The 22,744-nt window shown below is 40.5% G+C and overlaps 1 protein-coding gene across 4 annotated transcripts in view; it reads left to right on the top strand.

Moving 5' to 3' along the window:
* FAM20B (FAM20B glycosaminoglycan xylosylkinase) overlaps positions 1–22,744 on the top strand; it is a 46,329-nt gene that overhangs the window by 12,832 nt on the left and 10,753 nt on the right. For all 4 annotated transcript variants that reach the window (XM_003410871.3, XM_010590987.3, XM_023549231.2 and 1 more), the window contains exons 2-4: positions 561–1,070; positions 6,835–6,921; positions 13,326–13,435. In XM_003410871.3, coding sequence (XP_003410919.1) covers positions 694–1,070; positions 6,835–6,921; positions 13,326–13,435 — 574 coding nt within the window. In that variant the 5' untranslated portion in view covers positions 561–693. The remainder of the gene's footprint in view (positions 1–560; positions 1,071–6,834; positions 6,922–13,325; positions 13,436–22,744) is intronic.

Raw genomic sequence — 22,744 nt, 5'->3', positions numbered from 1 at the left:
CAGCAGATGTGACACATCCAGGATTGCTGGATATTTAGATTAGCCAAAGAGTTATTACTTTCCTGTGTCTTCCAACATGTCATAAAACTTGTACTTGGAGAAGATAAGAACTGGAAAGTTACCAAATGTTGGTGGCTTTCAATGTTCAAAAGTCCTCTGTGGATTTTAAAAGGTATAAATGAAAGTTAAGGAGTTACGTATATCTTAATGTTTGGCTTTTATGGTGCTTTTTCTCACTATATTGGTTACTAGGCATCTGTAGCAGGCCAGTTGCCATATTATGGGAATATATAATAAAGGTTGAAATGTATGTTTTCAGCATGAGTCCTCCTAGGTGGCTCTGCATTCCAATTAAGACAGGAATATTTGCTTTTAAATTCTCAGCATATTGGGTTCTTACCTATTAGGTCCTTTCCTGGACTAGTTAATTTTAAATTATTGTGCTTCCTCAGGCATAAGATTAACCAGGCTGAAAGGGTAAGTAATAGAAGCTTGTGAAAGATTCAAGGGTGAAAGGATAGAATTTCTGATTGAATTTTGCTTTATACTTGGGCTTGCAGGAATTGTGGGAGGCACTTCAGTGAAGAAATGGACCAGTGTGTATAATCATGGAATCTTCTTGCTAACCATCGTCCCCAGCTCTCCTTGATAAGTGAGAGAGATCGGGTCAGGGGAGAAGGAGAAGAGGTCACCATGAAGCTAAAGCAGCGAGTTGTGCTGTTAGCAATTCTCCTAGTCATCTTTATCTTCACCAAAGTTTTCCTGATTGACAACTTAGATACATCAGCTGCCAACCGGGAGGACCAGAGGGCTTTTCACCGAATGATGGCTGGCTTACGGGTGGAGCTGGAGCCCAAGCTAGACCACACCTTGCAGTCTCCCTGGGAGATTGCGGCTCAGTGGGTGGTTCCCCGGGAAGTGTACCCTGAAGAGACACCAGAGCTGGGGGCCATCATGCACGCCATGGCCACCAAGAAAGTCATTAAAGCTGATGTGGGTTATAAAGGGACGCAACTGAAAGCCTTACTGATACTTGAAGGAGGACAGAAAGTTGTCTTCAAACCTAAGCGGTAAGTCTTCATCTTGGCAGCTATATCCATGAGTTGGTTCATTCATTTAACTTGGGATTTATAAAAGAGTGTTGATCTCCTTTTCCTGGAATTCTCTTTGGTAAAGTGAGAGGGGTAGACCAGAAGAGCTGCAGACTTCTAGCTCTTAAACGTTTTATCATTCTTTGAGTAGGAGAGACCTGCAGGGACAAGTTTTGGTTCTGTTTAGGACTGAACTTTTTGACAGGTAGAGCTATTCTTGATTTTTAATTTATCAAATACCTACTATCAGGTAGCTAAGGGCTACAGCTGCTAACCAAGAGGTTGGCAGTTCGAATCCGCCAGGCGCTCCTTGGAAACTCTTATGGGGCAGTTCTGCCCTGTCCTGTAGGGTCGCTATGAGTTGGAATCGACTTGACAGCAGTAGGTTTGGTTTGAGTTTACTATCAGGTGTTAGAGAGACAAAATGAGTTGGTTAGGAAATAAGCAATTTGCTGCCAAAAGTGTCCAAGTAAAGACTGATAACCATATGTCTTGAGGTGCTATAGAGTAGGAGTTGCCCAGAGTTGGAGAGGGTTTGGGGTGGGTGGCTAAAGCCCCTTTTCTCCCCGCTGGAGTTATGATTCTTTCACCTGTTTTAAGCGAAGAACTACGCCATTTTAGTTTTCTGATTTTCCATCTCAGGCCAGACTCTGAAGTAGGCTGAACTGTATGTCATCAGACAGTGATCCCTTTGGGCTTCTGTAGGGATCTAAAGGGAGAATTTGTGTGGCGATTATGTAGTATAGTTAATTTTTTAAGAATTGTTTTCTGTCGTATATGAATTTGAAATAGGTTAACATGATGGTGATATATATATATATATCCTTTGCCAGGAGTTAGTTACCAGTGGATATTCTCAAAGTTTGTAAAGTCTAAAATTCTTTGTGTAATAAACATTTTTTCATTCCTCAGTGGAGCTTTTGAGAAAATTATAACACGTACTGTTGGGTTTCCTGCTGGATTGGGAGAATATGGGGAAAAGACATACAAAATTCAACTGTGACCAGAGTAGTTGGCCCAGCTCCCTTTATTACCCAACTTCAGGTAGATAGTCCTTGGGAGGAGCAAATGATTTGCACTTGGCTACTAACCGAAAGTTTGGCAGTTTAAATCCACCCAGCCTGTGGAAGACAGGCCTGGTGACCAGTACTTCCACAAGATTCCGGTTCCCTTTGCCATCGAGTCGATTCCGATTCTTCGCAACCCTTTAGGACGGAGTAGAACTGCCCCATAGGATTTCCAAGGCTGTAAATCTTTATGAAATCAGATTGCCACATCTTTCTTCCCTGAAGCAGCTGGTGGGTTCAAACTGCTGACCTTTCAGCCAGCATCCGAGTACTTAACCACTGCACCACCAAGGCTCGTTTCCATAAGAGTCCAGCCATGGAAAATCCTAGAGTACAGTTCTACTCTGGAACACGTGGGGTTGCGTGAGTTGGAATCAGCTCAGTGGCAGTGGGCTTTTGGTTTTTTGAAAAGATAGATAAATGAGTCCTTGGGTGGTGCAAATGGTTTGCACTTAGCTACTGATGGAAGTATTGGTGGTTCGAATCCACCCAGCAGCACTGTGGAAGAAAGGCCTGACGATCTACTTCCATGCGATTACAGCTGTTGAAAACCCATTGGAATACAGTTCTGCTCTGACAAACATGGTGTCACCATGAGTTGGAATCAACTCAGCAGCAATGGGTTTTTTTTAATAGGTAGATAAAAGGTAGCCAGGAGTGAAAGGGATCTACGATTACCTGGAGCTGGGAGGCATGATAAATAGAAGATGTGGAAATTAGGAGAATTAAAAAAATGCAGTAGACTTTTAGAGAATAGGAAGTCTGATTAGCAGGTAAAGTGGGAAGAGTATGGTTATGTGCTCACTGGGAGCTAATGTCTGTGAATGCACACTGTGTGCCAAGCATTATAGTAAGGCTTTTCTATCTATCGATGCTTTAACCCTTATCACAGCTGTAGGCATTTACAGCTCTTATTTTCAGAGTAAAAACCTGAGGCTTAGAAAGAGTAAATACTTTGACAAGGTCACCCAGCAGTAACCAGTGGAGCTGGGGTTTGAACCCAGAGCCGTCAGAGTTCTGAGCAGTTTGTATTCCACCACACACATGTAATCCTCTAAGTTTGTTTGTTTGCTTTCCTGGAAGTGTGATGCTATGGAGCACCCATCATCCAAAATCACCAGTTTAGTTTTGAAACATTATTCCTGACTTCTTGGTTTGTAGCAGAGTGATAGAAAGAAGAGAAACTAAAAACAAAAGGTTAACTTATATGGAAAGAGAAGAGTTTTGGGCATTTTGTATTTAAATAAGAGGAGATCATTTCCATACCCTTCCACGCTGGAGAATTGAGGTACGATGGGACAGCAGGAAGTGTTAGAAGGTAGATACTCCTGATAGTGAGCAGTATTAGCCCAGGTGCTCTGCACGTAGGCCTGGGGTGCTCAGACAAGGTATAAGTGGAAAGAGGAGAGGCCGGGCTGGTGAATAGGGAAGGTGGTGGCAGGTAAACGTGTAAGCCAACCTTAGTCACAGCTTGCTTCATCTCGTATCTCCTACTCCCGCTTCCCATTACATTCCTCCATACAACCTTCCCATTACTTTCCTCTTCCAAACTGTCCTGAAAACTACTTCCATTCTTCTCCCAAATACCAATATTATCCTGTGCTCCTCAGCTTTAAAGCATCCAGGGATTTCCCACTGCCTACCAGACAAAACCCAGCCTCCACGGCCTAATGGTCAACCCCTCACAGCCTGGTCTTCCTCTGTATCCCCAGCCTTGTCCTCCCTTTTGGCTTTGTCTGCCAAATTGGTCCCCCAGGCCCCAATTGTCTCCTGAACAGCTCACGTCCCTTCCCAGCTCCAGGGCCCTTCCCTCCCACACCCAGCAAGCTGCATGGCCCCTGCCATGGGTGACAGCCCTCAGTCACTGCATGCACTGGCCTGTGCTGCTTGACACCAGGTACTATTGCAGGCTGGGGAAGGTGGGTGTAGATTTAAATGCTTGCAGAAATTGACTCCAGTCCTTAAACACCCAGTAAATTGCTATTCTGACCCCCAGGGCCAAGGAGGCTATTTAACTCTACTGTAAGTGCAAATTAGGTAAAGTCCTTGGTCAGACTCTGATATCCTTCACCAGGAGAATAGGAATGATTTATTGGCAGTTACTGTATGAATTTTGCTGCTGTGTCTGTGACTGAAGATGGATCACTCTGCTGAGAGGAGGATCTAATCCATATGGCTGAGTCCAGACATGCACCTTCTGAACACTTGTGGTGTTCGCCTTTCTGGAGCCTGGCTGTCCAGGCCGTATCAGAGATAGAAGATATGGGTAGATGATGTATTTGGAAATACGGTGACACTTTTATGTACACATATTGCCTTACATTATAAAAGTGATTTTTTTTCCTTCAATGTAGCTGTATCCATTGTGGAAGTAAATTGATTTTCACAGGCAAAAGCTGCAGTCATGGTGCAAAAGGAACAAGACAGCAGGGGCTTAGGAGTGGGCGGAAGTGAGCGAGTGATCTTAGGAAGCGCTGAAAGGAACCTTGGAGATCAACTCATCTGTCTACTCATTTTATAGATGAGGAAAATGAAATCCAGAGAGTTATCGGACTCCTTATTTCATGCAGCCAAAGCAGGAGCCAAGGATTCAGACCTGATTGCAGTGCAGTTCTTTCTTCTGGATTCTTACTCCTTTCTTTTTTCCTTCCCTGACCCACCCCCACCCCCAAAGTCCCTGGATGCCCCTAGGGCTTTATATTTCACTCCAAGCAGCCTTTAGAAGCATTGAAAAGCTCGCTGATGTCTCACTGGAAGGAATGGACTGCATATGACCATGCCTTCCTGTGGCTCCACTAGATTCCCGACAAATCAAGTATTCAGGGACTGTCCCCTCACTCTACAGATGGCCCACAGCTGTAATACAGCGAGAACTGCTTGAATAGTATCAGATTTTGCTGCAGTGGTACTTTAAAATTGGAATTTTTATTGTGGAAGTAGCCGGTCTAATGCCTAAAAAATCTTTGAGACTAGAGACAAAAAAATACATTTGAGTGTATTGACCATGTTGAGAGAGACTGTTGACCAGTCAGATGGTGATTCGCGGCTGTTTTCTAACGTAAATGTTTCATCACTTTGCCTTGAAGATGTGTTTTGTGGACATTGTTGCACTTTATATTCTAAGGTCACTTAAGTTGGAAGTCAGGCTAAGCGCGTTTTCCACTTCCACGTAGCTGTCTCACCACTGGAGAGTGGCACTAGTGGAGCTGCTCTTCTTTGCTTCAGTGTCAACTCATTTTCATTTCGCAGTTCCCTAGTAAAGCCTAACAGGGCTCCTTTAGATTCAGAAAATGGAAGGCAGGTGAACAGCCGTAGTCATGGGTGAATTAAATATTTTCTTTTGCCATTAACAGATTAAAATTGTACCTTTTTTAATAATAAGTAGGAAGAAATAAGCCAGTTTTCATTCTCTTTTGTTCCTGTCATGCAAATGATGTAAAATCTTAGGAATGCAGTTTGAAATGCAGTTAATTCAGCTCCTGATGTTATAGATAAGGAATCTGAAACCCAGAAAGGAGAAGGGCTTTGCTTGGTCAGGTGATGACTCTCACTGCCATCCCGCCCAGCCCAGTGTCCCTTCCACTACATCATCGTAAAGAGACAAAGAGAATGGTTATATAAGCAACTTTTTAAAGACACCTTTGCTCATTGACAAAAACTGAGGAACCTCTGGACCACTTTTATCCAAGAGATTTAATCTTATAAGCCTTACCGTAGCCAAAGTTCCCTTCATTTCTTCAGTTCAATCTGATAAACATTTTTGTAAACATTTATTAAGCACCTACTTAGGCCCAGGTTGCACAGTGGTAAGCATTCAGCTGCTTACCAGTTCGAACTGGTGGTTCGAACCTAACAGTTGGTCCGTGGAAGAAAGATGTGGCAATCTCCTTCTGTAAAGATTGTTGTTTACCAAGCATGAGGTCCTTCTCCAGGGACTGGTCCCTCCTGATAATGTGTCCAAAGTATGTGGGAGGAAGTCTTGACATCTTCACTTCTAAGATTACAGCCTTAGAAACCCTCTGGGACAGTTCTACTCTGTCCTGTAGAGTAGCTATCAGTCGAAATCGACTCGATGGCAACATGTTTGGTTTGCATAGGCCCAGCGGGAGTCCTGGGTGGCACAAATGATTAAGCATGTGGCTATTAACTGAAAGGTTGATGGTTTGAAGCCACCCAGAGGCACCCTGGAAGAAAGGCCTGATGATCTGCTTCTGAAAGGTCACAACCATGAAAACCCTATGGAGTACGGTTGTACTCTTCACTGCGTGGAGTCACTGTGAGTCTAAGTTGACTGGAAGGCAACAGGGTTATAGTCCTAGCATTTCGCTGGAGATACAAAGGTGGTCCATGCCTTCCGGAAAATTATCTCATGGCTCTACTTAACCAGTATCAGAAACGTCGAAGGCCCTTTATAGTAGTAAAAGTAGTATCTCCCATGATTTATTCATAGGATGTTTGCTGAAGTAGATACGGAATTCTAGTTTACTTTTCTACTTCGTCTTTACCCTACCCCCCACAGGAATTGGTGCTCATTAAAGATTGTCCTCAGGGTCGATAGAGAAGGTATTTATAGAGCAGAATCTGACTCCTTCAAGTTTATATTCTACCTGTTGTACTGTCATCTCTGGTCCTGATGTAATTCATGCCTACATCTGTGCTTCCCATTCTCTCTGCAGGTATAGCCGAGACTATGTGGTAGAAGGGGAACCTTATGCTGGTTATGATAGACACAATGCAGAAGTAGCAGCCTTTCATTTGGACAGGTATGTCTAATCACAGCAGGCTATGTTCCTTTTGTTTCCTTTTAAAAATCTCTCTGGAGAGGCCTTATGGACACCTTCTAAAGGTGCAACACTAATAACTTTAACTCATTCTTGGGTGCTGTTGAATCGGTTCCGACTCAATATCAGCCCCGTGTACAACAAACCAAACGCTGTCCAGTCCTGGGCCATCCTCACAATTGTTGTTATGCTTCAGTCCATTGTTGCAGCCACTGTGTCAATTCGGCCTCGTTGAGGGTCTTCCTCTTTTTCATTGACCCTGTACTTTACCAAGCATGATGTCCTTCTCCAGGGAACTTGTCCCTCCTGATAACATGTCAAAAATATGTGATATAGTCTCGCCATCCTTGCTTCTAAGGAGTATTCTGTTTGTACTTCTTCCAAGACAGATTTGTTCTTATTAGCGATTATTAATTTAACTTATTACCTATTTTAATTAGTTGATTGAATAGTTCCAGTAAACTTTTCTGAATCCATCAGAATCTGAGTGGCACCAGGAATATCAGAGTAAATATTTTAACTCCAGGGTTATTTAGGTCATTTCGTTCCCGGCGTGCCCTCTGTGAATTATCGTGAGCGAAGATGTTCTTGGTAAATAAATGTCACAATGAAAACTAAAGTTTGAACTCAGATCCCATAATTCAATTGGTCGTTAATTGAGCCTGGCAATTCTAGTTTTTTGTTTTGTTTGTTTTTATTTTAAGTGAGTAATACTGGTTTGTCTCCATGTGCTGCAAACAGCATGATATCCATAATGAATTTTATTTTCTTTCATGTAAAATATGCACAGCTTAAAAAACCAAAATAATTCCAAATGAAAAACAGACATTAGTTCTAAATGAGTAAATTTATGGGGAAAATTAATACTTTTCCAGCAGGTTGCTAGTCAGGGCCTTGCAGCAGAACCATCAGGCATCCCACTTACCCTCTGACCACCTCTTTCCTCAGGGCATATTAGACAGGTTTTAAAAGAAATTATTCACAATATTCAAAAACATTGAAACATAAATGAGAAGAAAATAATAGTGATTTTTTTTTGTCTTTTCTCTGAATCAGAAAGGATTTTCTAAGCAAAAAAGCAGTAATTAAAAATCACAAAGAAAAAATTTAGTAGACTGAATAAAAAAACTAACTTATGTAAAGAACATTAAACAAAATTAAAAAGCAAACAACAAAGTAGGAGAAAATATTTGAATCTACTATCTTAATATGAATAGACTTAATATAGAAGTGCTCATATGAAATTATGAAGCCCTGGTGGCATAGTGGTTAAGAGCTTGGGTGCTAATCAAAAGGTCAGCAGTTCCAACCACCTGCTTCTTAGAAACGCTGTGGGGCAGTTCTACTCTGTTCTGTAGGGTCTGTATGAATTGGAACCAACTTGACAAAAATAGGTTTGGTTTTGGTTTTTATATAAAATTATGCATATATAAAAACTCTAGTAGAAAAATAGGCTAAGGACACAAGCAGTTCACTGGCTAGGGATTATTGATTGCAAATAAATATGGGAGGGAAAGTTTATCCTTACGAATTATAAAAAACACCCCGTTGAAACAATGAGATATTGTTTCATCTGCTGAAAATGGCAAAGATTAAAAAAAGATACTACTTTATTGGCAGGAATACACTGAGATGCCACTCATGCTGCTTGTGGCATTAAATGGTTCAGTCTTTCTTTTGAAGGACTCTGGCATTAGGTATCAGAAACCTTCATGTTTGTACCCTTTGAACCAGCACTACCTTTCTATGCAAATACCTAGGAAAATTCTAAGATATTTCTAGGAAGTAATCTAGAGAAAGAATCAGAAATTCAAAGATTTATATGCAAAGGATCTTAGCTGTACCATTTTCAGTAGTGAAAAACTGGCAGCAACCTAAACATCTAGTGATTTGGGAAAAGTTAAATATTTGTTTACTGTACCATGAATTTTAAGACCTCAAGGAATAAAAATTTGGGAAAAGTTAAATAAATATTTGTTTACTGTATCATGAATTTTAAGACCTCAAGGAATAGAGGGTAGGTAAATCCTGCTCCTCACTTAATGGCTCACTAGAATCTGTCTTTCCAAGACTTCACTGGTTTCCCTTTATTCTTCATTTCCAATCCCTTGCCTGTTGCCCTGTTGGTGGTTGTCAGCGTTACATGAAGATTCTCATTTCCCCATATATTTCGTATTATTCAACATACTAATTTTTGTTAATCTGATATATATAAAATGGTATCTCATTGTTATTTTATTTTGTATTTCCCCAGTTATTGGCAAAGTTTAGTATCTCCTTATCTTTTTGCAAGGAGTTGTGGTTAAGTGCTTGGCTGCTAACCAAAAGGTTGGTGGTTCAAACCCACCAGCCACCGTATGGGAAAAAGATGTGGCAGCCTGCTTCCATAAAGATTAAAACCAAACCAAACTTACTGCGACAAGTCGGTTATGACTCATAGCGACCCTATAGGGCAGAGTAGAACTGCCCCATAGGGTTTACAAGGCTGTAAATCTTATGGAAGCAGACTACCATATCTTTCTCCCGAGGAGCAGCTCGTGGGTTCAAACTGCCAACCTGTTTTAGACTTGTTCTCCAGAGAAGCAAAACCAGAAAGGTATATAAATATGTAGAGAGAGAGAGATTTATATCAAGGAAATTCCTCATGCCGTTGTAGAGGCTGGATTGTCCCAAATTTGTGGATAAGGCTGGAGGCTTCTCCTGATTTACGTAGCCACAGGGGTTGGCAAACCAAGCAGCAAGTCAGACAACAGGGCTCTGGCCTCACAGGCTGCAAACACGATGAATCCCAAGATCAGCAGGCAAGTTGACAGGAAAGCTGCTAGCTCAAGTCCCAAGAACCAGAGGTCAGATGAACAGGAGCCAGCTGCAGGATCCAGAGGGAGCAAAAGCCCGTGAGCCTTGCCACAGAGTCCACCTATATTGGACACAGGCCACACCCCCAAGGAAGCCCCCCATCAACTGATTGGCTTCTCACAGCAGATCCTATCATGGAGGTGATCACATTATATCAAGTTTCATCATGGAAGTGATCACATCATTATACGACTGCCAAACTACACCATAACTGCCAAACCAGTGAGGATCATGGCCCAGCCAAATTGAAACACAACCCTAACAAGCACAGCTGCTGAACGCTCCCTAACTGCTGTGCCACCAGGGCTTCTTTGCATAAATATTACAGCCTTGGAAACCCTATAGGGCAGTTCTTCTTTGTCCTGTAGGGTCACTGTGAATTGGAATTGACTCGATGGCAACAGGTTTGGTTTTTGGTTTTTTATCTTTTCATGGTATGGTACCTATTTTTAAACTTACAGTGAGGTATTCTTTGTACAGAAATCATTACTTTTGATGTGAATTAGATATAATAATGTTTTGCTTTATGACGTATTTTTTTTTCCAAATTTACTAGAATATATTTACTTTTTTTTTGTGGTTCTATAATATTTTTTATTATACTTTAGGTGAAAGTTTACAGAGCAGATTCGTTTTTGATTAAACGATTAATATACATATTGTTTTGTGACACTGGTTGCCAATCTCGCAATGTGTCAACACTCACCCCTTCTTGACCTCAGTTTCCTTATTTCTATTCATCTAGCTTTCCTTTCCTTCCTGCCTTCTCATCTTTGCTTTTGGACTGGTGTGCCCCATTAGTCTCGTATGCATGGTTGAACTGCATGTATTATTGTTTGTTTTATGGGCTTGTCTAATCTTTGGCTGAAGAGTGAACCTCAGGAGTGACTTCAGTACTGAGTTAAAAGGGTTTCCGGGGGCTATACTCTCAGGGTTTCTCCAGTCCCTGTCAGACCAGTAAGTCTGGTCTTTTTTCTGTGAGTTTGAATTTTGTTCTTCATTTTTCTCCTGCTCTTTTTGGGACCCTCTGTTGTGATCCCTGTCAAAGCAGTCGGTGGTGGTAACTGGACACCATCTAGTTGTGCTGAACTCAGCCTGGTGGAGGCAGTGATAGTTGTGGTCCATTAGTCCTTTCGACGAATCTTTCCCTTGTCTTTGGTTTTCTTCATTCTCCCTTGCTCTAGACAGGAGGGGACTAGTAGACATATCTTAAATGGCTGCTCACAAGCTTTTAAGACCCCAAATGTTACTCACCAAAGTAGGATGTAGAACATCTTCTTTATAAACTATGTTATGCCAGTTGAGCTAGTTTTCCCCCAAGACCATGGTCCTCAGCCCTCAGCCCAGTAACTTGATCCCTCGGGGAGTTTGGATGTATCTCTGAAGCTTCTGTGACTTTGCCTTAGTCAAGATGTGCTGACTTCCCCAGTATCATATACTGTCTTACCCTTCACCAAGGTTACCAGTTATCTATTGTCTAATTAGTGCTTTTCTCTCCCCATCCCTCCCCTCCCTCGTAACCATCAAAGGTTGTTTCTTTGGTGTTTAAATCTTTTCATGAGTTTTTATAGTAGTGGTCTCATACAATATATGTCCTTTTGTGATTGACTTATTTCACTCAGCATAATGCCCTCCACATTCACCATGTTGTGAGATGCTTCACAGATTCATCATTGTTCTTTATTGTTATCATAGTTTGTTTACCCATTCATCTGTTGATGGCCACTTAGGTTGTATGCATCTTTTTGCTATTGTGAGTAATGCTGCAGTGAACATGGCACCATATAGTTTTACAAAATGATTGTACCATTTGGCATTCCCACCAGCAGTGCATAAGAGTTCCAGTCTCCCCGCAGCCTCTCCAACATTTGTTATTTTCTGTTTTTTTTTTTTTTTTTAATTCATGCCAGTAATGTGGGGGTGAGATGGTATCTCATTGTAGTTTTGGCTTGCATTTCTAATGACTAGTGATTGAAAGCATTTCTTCATGTGTTTGTTAGCTGCCTGAAAGTCTTCTTTGGTGAAGTGTCTGTTCATGTCCTTTGCCCATTTTTTTAATTGGATTATTTGTCTTTTTGTTGTAGAGATGTTGGATTTTCCTGTAGATTTTAGAGATTAGACCTTTGTCGGATATGTCATAGCCCAAAGTTTTTTCCCAGTCTGTAGGTTCGCTTTTTACTCTTTTGGTGAAGTCTTTTGATGAGCGTTAAGTGTTCAGTTTTTAGAAGATTTCAGTTATCTAGCTTATCTTCGATTTGCGTATTGTTAGTTATGGTTTGTATCCTATTTATGCCATAAATGAGGGCCCCTAGCATTGATGGGGTCTTATATTTAAAAGCCCTTCCGCACCTCAAGGCCCGAAAGATGTTCTCTGGCTAGTCTCCTTGAACCTGTTTTTAACTACCATCCCAGTGAGGCTCATGCACGGAGGGTTATATTGCCTCTCTGCGGTCAGCTGGCTGCTTCTATATAACCTGCAGTGGCCAAAGGGAAGAAAAGACTTCTCAACCTTCTTTCCCATCCATGGCTCAGGATTGCTGTTTCTCTGTTACATTAGAATTTAACTGCCCTGTTGCCTCAGGGATTTCTCTTGATTTTTATGTTTTGACGAATGTGTTGGTCTCCTTGCTTTTGTGGCTTTTCCACGATTAGGTTTAGGACAGAGTCAACAGCCCTGAACGACAGATTATTTATTACACAGCCGTTTCTAAAGAATTCCTAGTAACATCCGGAGAAGGCTCACAGTATGATGATGAATGAAAAGTAGGATACAGAACTGCATGTCGTATAATCTCAGTTGTATGTGTGTGCCTCAGTGTACGTGTTTATATGTGGGTGTGATGGAAAAAATGCTTGTGTGCCAAATGTTAGCAGTTATTCCTGGGTCATAGAATTGTGGATGATTCAGGGTTTTTTTTTTTTTTTTTCATTATTATTATTCTGTGTGTTCCAAATTCTGCCCCCCGACCTTTTTTTCAGTGAGTGTATATTTTTTAGTAAGGGAACTTGTTTTTTTTTAAAAATGATCGTGTTCAGCAGTAAGGTAGTGCTTTTAGGCCATTAGAAAGAAATGTCTTCAAACATCTCCATATTTAAGTTGTCCTGTGGGTTTATCCTCAGATCAGTTTGCATAGTTTTTTGTCAATATCCTGTTTTGAACCCATGTATGGGTTTAGATCCAATTTTTTTTCCTAATGCTGTGTTAAAATTTATTTTTACTTATTACTATGAAAAATTCCTAACAAACAAAAATAGAAAAAATAGTAAAAATGAACCCAATACTCACTTCCTAGATTTAACAATTTTTAATATTTGCCAGATTTGCTTTATCCTTTTTGCAGAAGTATATTAAAACAAATGACATACATCTTGGCATTAAACTCCTAAATATGTGCTCCTCTAAAAAATATTTACCTTCTTGGCCACAATACCTTTACACACCTAGCGTGATTAACCATAATTTTTAAGACTGATATTTAAAATGCATCCCCAAAGATTTTTCTTTTCTGTTCTTCAACCTTCCAAACTAGGATTCTGGGTTTCCGCCGAGCCCCCTTGGTGGTTGGCAGATTTGTTAATCTGCGGACAGAAATCAAGCCTGTTGCCACGGAGCAGCTGTTGAGCACCTTCCTCACCGTAGGTAAGAAGATTATGGAGGACATTTAGTAAGGGAATAATTAATAAGTTAAATGGGACATCATTGAGCAGTTTGGTTCATAACTTTCAGGAATTGAAAAACTCAAGAGAATACAAAAGCAAAGCAGACAGCCTATCCTCAGCTTACTGGGAGAAATGAATCTCAGTAGATGGCAGGAAGTTGAAAGTTTTCCCCAGCATCCTTTGTTGTGTCTGTGAAATAGGAAGTGAAGTCACTTACTGATAGTGAAAACAGGTGGTGAGTCTTGCCTTCTGCCTGGTCTTATAACTAAATCTCAGAAACTCAGATTTTGGCCTGAATATGTTACTGTCTATATGCATATCATTGGCTTCGTTGGTTTTTTTCATATACATATACTTTCTTGGGAACTGTCTCCTGTCTCTTTAGACTTGAGGAGATTTTAAGGCAACTCTGTAAGAGGGTCAGAAATTCCCTTGTAGGGTTGCATTTGGGCCTGGAAGACCACCACTGCCTCCTACTACTATGCAAGGGTTAACCTATAACTCTGTGCGTGGAACTGGCGATGGTCCCTCTGGCCTCTGTTCTCCATTATCTCATTCTGAGGTAAGGGATCTCAACTAAAATGCTCACTCCTATCCTCCTGTGGGCATGATGAGAGTGGGAAGAATTCAGATGCTGCCATCTCTTGTCTCAGCCTCTGCATGGTGACGTTTTCAGTGATTGAGTGCTCTACATTACGGTATGACTGTAGAAACTGGCATTGCAAGATGAACTTCACCTTGCTTTGCTAGAATGAATGGATTTACATTTAAAATGAGGTGGAACTGAATATTTAAAGGACTTGTGACAGGTTCATCGTTCAGAATTTAAATACTTAGGAGGCTAGGGCTCTGCTTTTCTTACAGATAACCAAACACACACAGTGTCACTGATTTGTTTTTGATACTTTCTTATTGTCCTTGGTAGTTCAATTTTATGCTCAGCAAACATGACTTGAATTCCTTTTGGGTGCTGGGATGGATCAAGGAGGTCAAGAAGAATAACCAGGGTCCCTGCTCTCCAGAGACACATAGAAAATTAACCCTCATATATTGTGTGAAGTGTGGGGAAGGGAGAGGCCAGAAAAAGGTTCATAGAGAAGGTTGTTAATGCTTGGACTGAGCATTGAAGAATCAGCAGCAGTTATCCAGTCAGGCAAAGATGGAAGGGCATTGGGCAAAATAACGGGAAGCAACAATGGAAATAAGAGCGTGAAGGTCTGCAGGTACACAGGATTGGTGCATTTGGGGAACAGTGAGCTTCTGGGTACCCAACAGTATAGGGCAGGTAGAGGGATTTGGCTGGAGGTGAGAATTTTAATAATGTGATGACCTTAGCCCAATTGATTTTTAAGTATTAATGGACAACATGATATCATAATGACTACATTCTCTGTAGCTCTTATGGCTTTACCAAGCACTTTTACACAATTACCTTATTTGATCCTCTTGAGAATAGAGTGCAATAAGTAGAGGAGTTATTATCTACATTTCACACATGAGAAAAGAGGCTTAGAGGGGTTAAATGGCTTTCCCCAAGTCACAGAGGTACTAATTGTTTGCCAGGATGCACACCTGGATTTTAACACACTAAAATTTCTCATCTTCCTATATTCTTTTATATTCATTCAGTTATTCAATAAAATTTGATTTCACTTTGCGTGTTGGGCTCTGAACTAGGTGCTGAATATACAAAAATGAATGACACAATCCTGCCTTTAAGGAGCCTTGCCTAATAAGGGAGCCTAAGGGAGTGTGAAAGGGATGGAGAGGGGCCTAGAAGTTAGACCAGGGTGATCGTTGACTGACAGAGGTAATGTTTTAACCAACTCTTAAAGGGAGATAATAGTAGTCTCCCAGGTAGATAGAATGGGAAAGAACATTCTAAGTTTCTACTCTTACTCTTTTTATGCCATGGACCCCTTTGGCAGCCTGGGGAAGCTATGGACCCTTTCTCAGAATAATGTTTTAACGTAAGATAGAATACATAGACTTATAAAGGAAACCAGTGGTACCAAAGTATAGCTTTGTTATCAAAAAACTCAAAAATCAAATTTGCAATACAGTAACATGTGCTTTGTTATTTAATACATTAAATGATAAGATCTAGCAGTGATCTAATTGAAATACCATAATTTCAAACTGATGATGGATGTAATTGATATTTTGAAATATCTGTAACAAAGCTAATGTGACTTGAAAATTCTGATTTCTTTTGGTGATAAAGTCACGTTGTTCTTGTTAGTTGGCGTGGAGTTGATTCCAACTCATGGCAACCCCATATGTTGCAGAGTAGAACTGCATTCCCTGGGGTTTTCAAGGCTGTGACTTTTCAGAAGTAGATTGACAGGCCTGTCTTCCGAGACTTCTCTGGGTGAGTTCAAATCGCCAACCTTTTGGCACATAGTCAAGTGTTTAGCCATTTGTACCACCCAGGAACTCCATGATAAAGTCATAGGTGATGCTAATCTTACTATGGTTTACTCCCTACTTTCATAATTGAAGGAAATGCTTAATTTCACATAGCAGTTAGTGAAAATAAAGATGTACTTTTGTTCCCATCCAGTCCATAAAACCAAAAAAAAAAAAAAAACAAAACCTGTTGCTGTCAAGTGGATTCCGACTCACAGCGACCCTATAGGACAGAGTAGAACTGCTCCATGGGGTTTCCCAGGAGCGCCTGATGGATTCAAACTGCCGACCTTTGGTTAGCAGTCGTAGCTCTCAACCACTACGCCACCAGGGTTTCCATCCAGTCCATGGGCCCCCTGAATTAAGAACCCTGTTCAAGGTGGAGAACGAAGTGAGAGAATAGCTGAGCAAGCTCAGGAGACTGTGTAGTTTAGCTGAAGTCGATGGTATGTGTAGAGTTGGTGAGTGAGGAAAGCAGGTGGTCAGGACAATGCCACTGAAGAGCGTTATACACCATACGTAGGAGTCAAGACTTTCTTTCTCCTTAGGCACTGAGAGGCCGTTAAAAAAGTTATTATGAAAAAAAAAATCAGATTTGAGTTTTAGAAAAATAATTGTGGCAGCATTGTGGAAGGGGAATTAGAAAGGGGAGAATCGGGAGATAAGGAAAGCATTTGGTGGGCTGTTATAGTAAATTTACGTGCAGTAAGAGTCAGAACTAAGAATTAGGAGGGAAAGAATTTGGTGAACGTTAGGGCTGTGGGGGGTAATTGAGAGAAATGAAGAAATAAGAGGCCTCCCAAGTTTCTGGATTGGATTATTTAAGTGGGTAAAGAAGCTGGTATTACGTATTTAGCATTTTTAATTATATTTCAGAGTCATTTGTATTTTCTGTTAATTGTCTTTTTATATCCTTTGCTCATTTCCTGCTGTGCCATTGGTCTTACTGACTTACAGGAACTCATACATAGTGAGGATAGCCCTCTATGATATGAGTTACAAGTATGTTTTCCCAGTTTGTATTTCTTCTGACTTTGCTCATGATATTTTTGGCTTTGCAGAAGTTTTTTGTTTATTTACTTTGAAATGTAACTAATTGGTCTTTTCTGATAAACTTTCTGATTTTGTATCATAGTTAGCCTTGCTCATTCCAAGGTTATAGAAGAATTCTGTCAAATATTCTTTTAGTACTTTTATAGTTTTATTTTTCACATTTAAGATTTTTATATAGTTGGAATTTATCCTGTTATGTGAAACGAGGTATGGTTCCAACTGCTTTTTTTTCCCAGGTGACTGCCAGTTGTCCCACTGGCATTTACTGAAGAGTCCATCTTTTTACCACTGTAAAAATTTTTCTTTTGTGTGTGCTTCAGTTTCTGGACTTTCTTTTCTGTTCCATTGGACTTCATGTCTGCTGAGGAGCTGGTCTACAATGTTTTAATTATTGAGAACTTATGTTTTGATATCTGGTAAGGCTGGTCCTCTTTGCTCTTATTTTTAAAGTTTTCTAGCAGTTCTTATTTATTTTTCCTTTTGATCTTTAAAATCAGCATGTCTGGTTATTCTCTGGAGCCCTGGTGGCACAGTGGTTACGAGCTCAGCTGCTAACCAAAAGGTTGACTGTTCAAATCCACCAGCTGCTCCTTGGAAACCCTGTGGGGCAGCTCTACTGTGTCCTATAGGGTCATCATGAGTCGGAATTGACTTGAAGGCAACAGGTTTGTTTTTTGTTTTTTTTTCTTAGTTACTCTCTAAAAAGTCTGCTGATATTTCTAATGGAATCGAGTTAAATTTATAAGTTTATGCACTTATAAACAAGTGTGGTATTTGTTGTTATTGTTAGTTGCCATTGAGCTGGCTTCGACTCACAGCGACCCCACGTGCGCATAATAAAACTGCACACCGTGGGGTTTCAAGGCCGTGGCCTTGTGAAAGCCGATCAGCAGGCCTTTCTTCTGAAGCACCGCTGGGTGGGTTCAAACTCCCCTTTTGGCTGGTAGTAAAGTGCTTAATTGTTTGTGCCACCAGGGACTCCAGATGTGGTGTATCTTTTAATTAGTTCAAATCTCATTTACCTTGAAAAGTTTTTAAGGTAAAGAAGCATGATGATGATATAATCAGTTTTGTGGGTAGGTCTGTATGTGATTAGTTTCTTTTTAGTGTGTACGTGCCAGAGGTTAGGAGCCCTGGTGGTGCAGTGGTTAAAGTGACTGACTGCTTAACTGAAAGGTAGGCAGTTTGAAACCACAGCAGCTCCACGGGAGAAAGATGTGGCAGTCTGCGTCCATAGAGATTTACAGCCTTTGAAACCCTGTAGGGTCGCTATAAGTCGGAATTAGCTCGATGGCAGTGGGTTTGGTTTTTGGGTGCCAGAGTTTAGAGATACTAAGAAGTTTTAGTGCTGTGTGTTTCCTTAGGGATACAAACACAGGAACAAACAGTCATTTAAAGAGTGTATGAGGCTTTTTTAGGTATAGGAAGTTTAGCTCATTTGGTAGCTATAGTTATTGGGGAGCAGAAGAAATATTACCTATCTTTAAAAATTCTTTAATTTAAGAACTTTTTATTTGGAAATAATTTTAGATTACATTAAAGTTGTAGAAATCATCCACAGAGCTTTCATATTCCCTTCTCTTATTCCTCGATTGTTGGCACTTTGAACCATTTGGGACTAGGTTGCAGGGGTGAATGTCCCATTGCCCCTTAAAACTTCAACAAGTATTTCCCAATTACCAAGACATTCTTCTACTTAACCACATTCAGCCCTCGAAACCAAGACATTAACATTGATCCAGTACCACCATCTAACCTCTTAGGTGCTATTCAGATTTTGCCACTTGTCGTTGTAATGTCCTGTTTAAGTCCAGACTTCAATCTAGGATCATGTATTGTCGTGCCTTTTTAGCCATTTCCTTCAGTCTGGAACAATTCCTCAATCTTTCCTTGTCTTTCATGATCTTGAAATTTTTTAAAGTACTCAGGCCAGCTACTTTGTAGAGTGTCTCTTAATTTGGGTTTGTCTGATGTTTTTTCATGATTTAAAAATTTTGGCAGGAATGCCAAGAAGTGGTGCTGCACTTTTCTTGGTACATCATATGAGGAGGCACACAGTATAGATGTATTGATATGTCCCGTTACTGGTGATGTTAACTTTTATTACTTGATTAAGATGGTGTCTGCAAGGTTACTCCAGTATAAAGTTAATAAGTATGCTGTGCTTATTTTTTTTTCCTTTATTGTACTTTAGGTGAAAGTTTACAGAACAAACTAGTTTCTCATTAGATAGTTAATACACACATTGTTCTGTGACATTGGTTAACAACCCCACGACATGTCGACGCTCCTTTCTCAACCCTGGGTTCCCTAATATCAGCCTTTCTGTCCCCTCCTGCCTTCCAGTCCCTGCCCCAGGGCTGGTGTGCCTCTTTAGTCTTGTTTTTTTTTCCATGGACCTATTCAGTCTTTGGCTGAAGGGTGAACCTCAAGAGTGACCTCATTACTGAGCTGAAGGGGTGTCTGGGGGCCATATTCTCAGGATTTCTCCAGTCTCTGTTAGGCTAGCAAGTCTGGACTTTCTTTTTGAGTTAGAATTTTTTTCTACATTTTTCTCCAGCTGTCTGGGACCCTCTCTTGTGATCCCTGTCAGAGCAGTCAGTGGTGGTAGCCAGGCACCATCTAGTTGTACTGGACTCAGTCTGGTGGAGACCGTGCTAGATGTAGTCCATTAGCGTGCATATTAATTTTTGACGATGAACATGATGCCATTCCTCTTCATTTTCTCATTCCTGGCGTAGTAGACCATATGATTGTCCAATTCAGAATAGCCAATACCAGTCCATTTCAGCTCACTAATGCCTGGAATATTGATCTTTACGCGTTCCATTTCATTTTTGACAGCTTCCAATTTTCCTAGATTCATACTTTCTACATTCCACATTCTGATTGTTAATGGGTGTTTGCAGATGTTCTCATTTTGAGTTGTACCACATCAGCAAAGAAAACCCTGGTGGCATAGTGGTTAAATGCTACTGCTGCTAACCAAAAGGTCGGCAGTTCAAATCCACCAGGCGCTCCCTGGAAACTCAATGGGGCAGTTCTACTCTGTTCTATAGGGTCGCTATGAGTCAGAATCGACTCGACGGCAGTGGCTTTGGTTTGGTTTGACATCAGTAAATGAAGATCCCTAAAGCTTTACCCTACCCATGTCGTTAAAGTTTACTCTACTTTGAGGAGGCAGCTCTTCCTTGTTGTATTTTGGGAGTACCTTCCAATCTGAGGGGCTCATCTTTCGGCACTGTATCAGACAGTGTTCCGCTGCTATTCGTAAAGTTTTCACTGGTCAGTTTTTTAAGAAGTAGACCACCAAGTCCTTCTTCCTAGTCTGTCTTGGTCTGGAAGCTCCGCTGGAACTTGTGCACCATGGGTGACCCTGCTGGTATTTGAGATACCACCCAGCAGCATAGCTTCCAGTATCACAGCAATGTGCAAGTCACCACAGTACTACAGACTGACAGGCGAACATTTCAAGGTCTATCCTGAGGTACAACACTGTCAGTGATAGGATAATATCCTTATGCGTACATGAAAGACCATTTAATACAACTATTATTCAAACTTACGCACTAAACACTAATGTCAAAGATGACAAAACTGAAGAATTTTACCAACTTCTGCAGTCTCAGATTGATCAAACATGCAGTCAAGATGTATTGATAATTACTGGTGATTGGAATGCAAAAATTGGGAAAAAAGAAGAAGAATCTGTAGTTGGAAAGTATGGCCTTGGTGATAAAAAACGATGAGAGAGGTAGCATGATAGAATTTTGTAAGACCAAAGACTTATTCATTGCAAATACCTTTTTTTATTAAACATAAATGGTGACTATACATGTGGACCTCACCAGATGGAATACACAGGAATCAAGTTGACTGTACATATGTGGAAAGAGATGATAGAGAAGCTCAATATCATCAGTCAGAACAAGGCCAGAGGCCAACTGCTGGACAGACTATTAATTGCTCATATGCAAGTTCAAGTTGAAGCTAAAGAAAATTAAAACAAGTCCACGAGAACCAAAATACTACCTTGCATGTATCCCACCTGAATTTAGAGACCATCTCAAGAATAGATTTGATTCTCATGAAAAGACCAGACTTAGTAGTCTGACTGAGACTAGAATGACCCCAGAGGTCCTGGTCCCCAGACCTTCTGTTATCCCAAGACAGGAACCATTCCTAAAGCTAACTCTTCAGACAGGGATTGGACTGGACTATGAGATAGACAGTGATACTGGTGAAGAATGAGCTTCTTGGATCAAGTAGATACATGAGACTATATTGCCATCTCCTGAAGGGTGGGGGGAGGAGGGGGTAGAGAGGGTCAGAAGCTGGCCGAATGGACATGAAAAGAGAGAGCGGAGGGAAGGAGTGTGCTTTCTCATTAGGGGGAGAGCAATCAGAGTATATAGCAAGGTGTTTATAAATTTTTGTATGAGAGTCTGACTTGATTTGTAAACTTTCACTTAAAGCACAATAAAAATTAAAATAATAATTTTCTTGTCCAATGTCACAAAATAATTTGTGTATAAATTTTTGATTGAGAAACTGATTTGTACTGTAAACTTTCACCTAAAACACAATAAATTAAAAATAATGAAAAAAGAATAGATTTCAGGTACTGAACACTAATGACTGAAGACCGGACAAGTTTTGGGATGACATCAAGGATATCATACATGAAGAAAGCAAGAGATCATTAAAAAGACAGGAAGGAAAGAAAAGACCAAAATAAATGTCAGAAGAGACTCGGAAACTTGAACATAGAGTAGCTAAAGCTAATAGAAGAATGATGAAGTAAAAGAGCTGAATAGAAGATTTCAAAGGGTGGCTTGAGAAGACAGAGTGTGAAGTATTATAATGAAACGTGCAAAGACCTGGAATTACAAAACAAAAGGGAAGAACACATTCAATATTTCTCAAGCTGAAAGGACTGAAGAAAAAATTCAAGCTTCAAGTTGCAATATTGTAGAACTCTATGGGCAAAATACTGAACAACACAAGAAACATCAAAAGAAGATGGGAGGGATGCACAGAGTCACTGTACCAAAAATAATTGGTTGACATTCAACCATTTCAGGAGGTAGTATATGATGAAGAGCCGATGGTATTGAAGGAAGAAGTCCAAGCTGCACTGAAGGCATTGGCAAAAAACAAGGCTCCAGGAGTTGGTGGAATACCAATTGAGATGTTTCAACAAACAGATGCAGCGCTGGAGGTGCTCATTCATCTATGCCAAGAAATTTGGAAGACAGCTACCTGGCCAGCCTGACTGGAAAAGATTCATATTTGTACCAATTCCAAAGAAAGATAATCCAGCAGAATGTGGAAATTATTGAACAATGTCATTAATATCACATGCAAGTAAAATTTTGCTGAAGATCTTTCAAAAGTGGTTGAGCAGTACATCATCAGGGAACTGCCAGAAATTCAAGCCAGATTCAGAAGAGGACGTGGAACAAGGGATATCATTGTTGGTGTCAGATGGGTCTTAACTGAAAGCAGAGAATACCAGAAATATATTTACCTCTGTTTTATTGACTCTGCAAAGGCATTCAGCCGTGTGGATCGTAACAAATTACAGATAACATTGTAAAGATTAGAAGTTTCAGAGCACTTAATTGTGCTCGTGAGGAACCTGTACACGAATCAAGAGGCCATCATTTGAACAGAATTAGGGGATACTGCGTGGTTTAAAATCAGGAAAGTTGTGTGTCTTTCAGCATATGTATTCAATCTGTATGCTGAGCAAGCAATCCAAGAAGCTGAACTGTATGAAGAATGCAGCATCAGGATTGGAGGAAGACTCGTTAACAGCCTGCTC

The sequence above is a fragment of the Loxodonta africana genome, chromosome 25, assembly GCF_030014295.1.
Source record: "Loxodonta africana isolate mLoxAfr1 chromosome 25, mLoxAfr1.hap2, whole genome shotgun sequence".
Classification (NCBI taxonomy): domain Eukaryota; kingdom Metazoa; phylum Chordata; class Mammalia; order Proboscidea; family Elephantidae; genus Loxodonta; species Loxodonta africana.
This window is presented reverse-complemented; position numbering and strand designations above follow the sequence as displayed.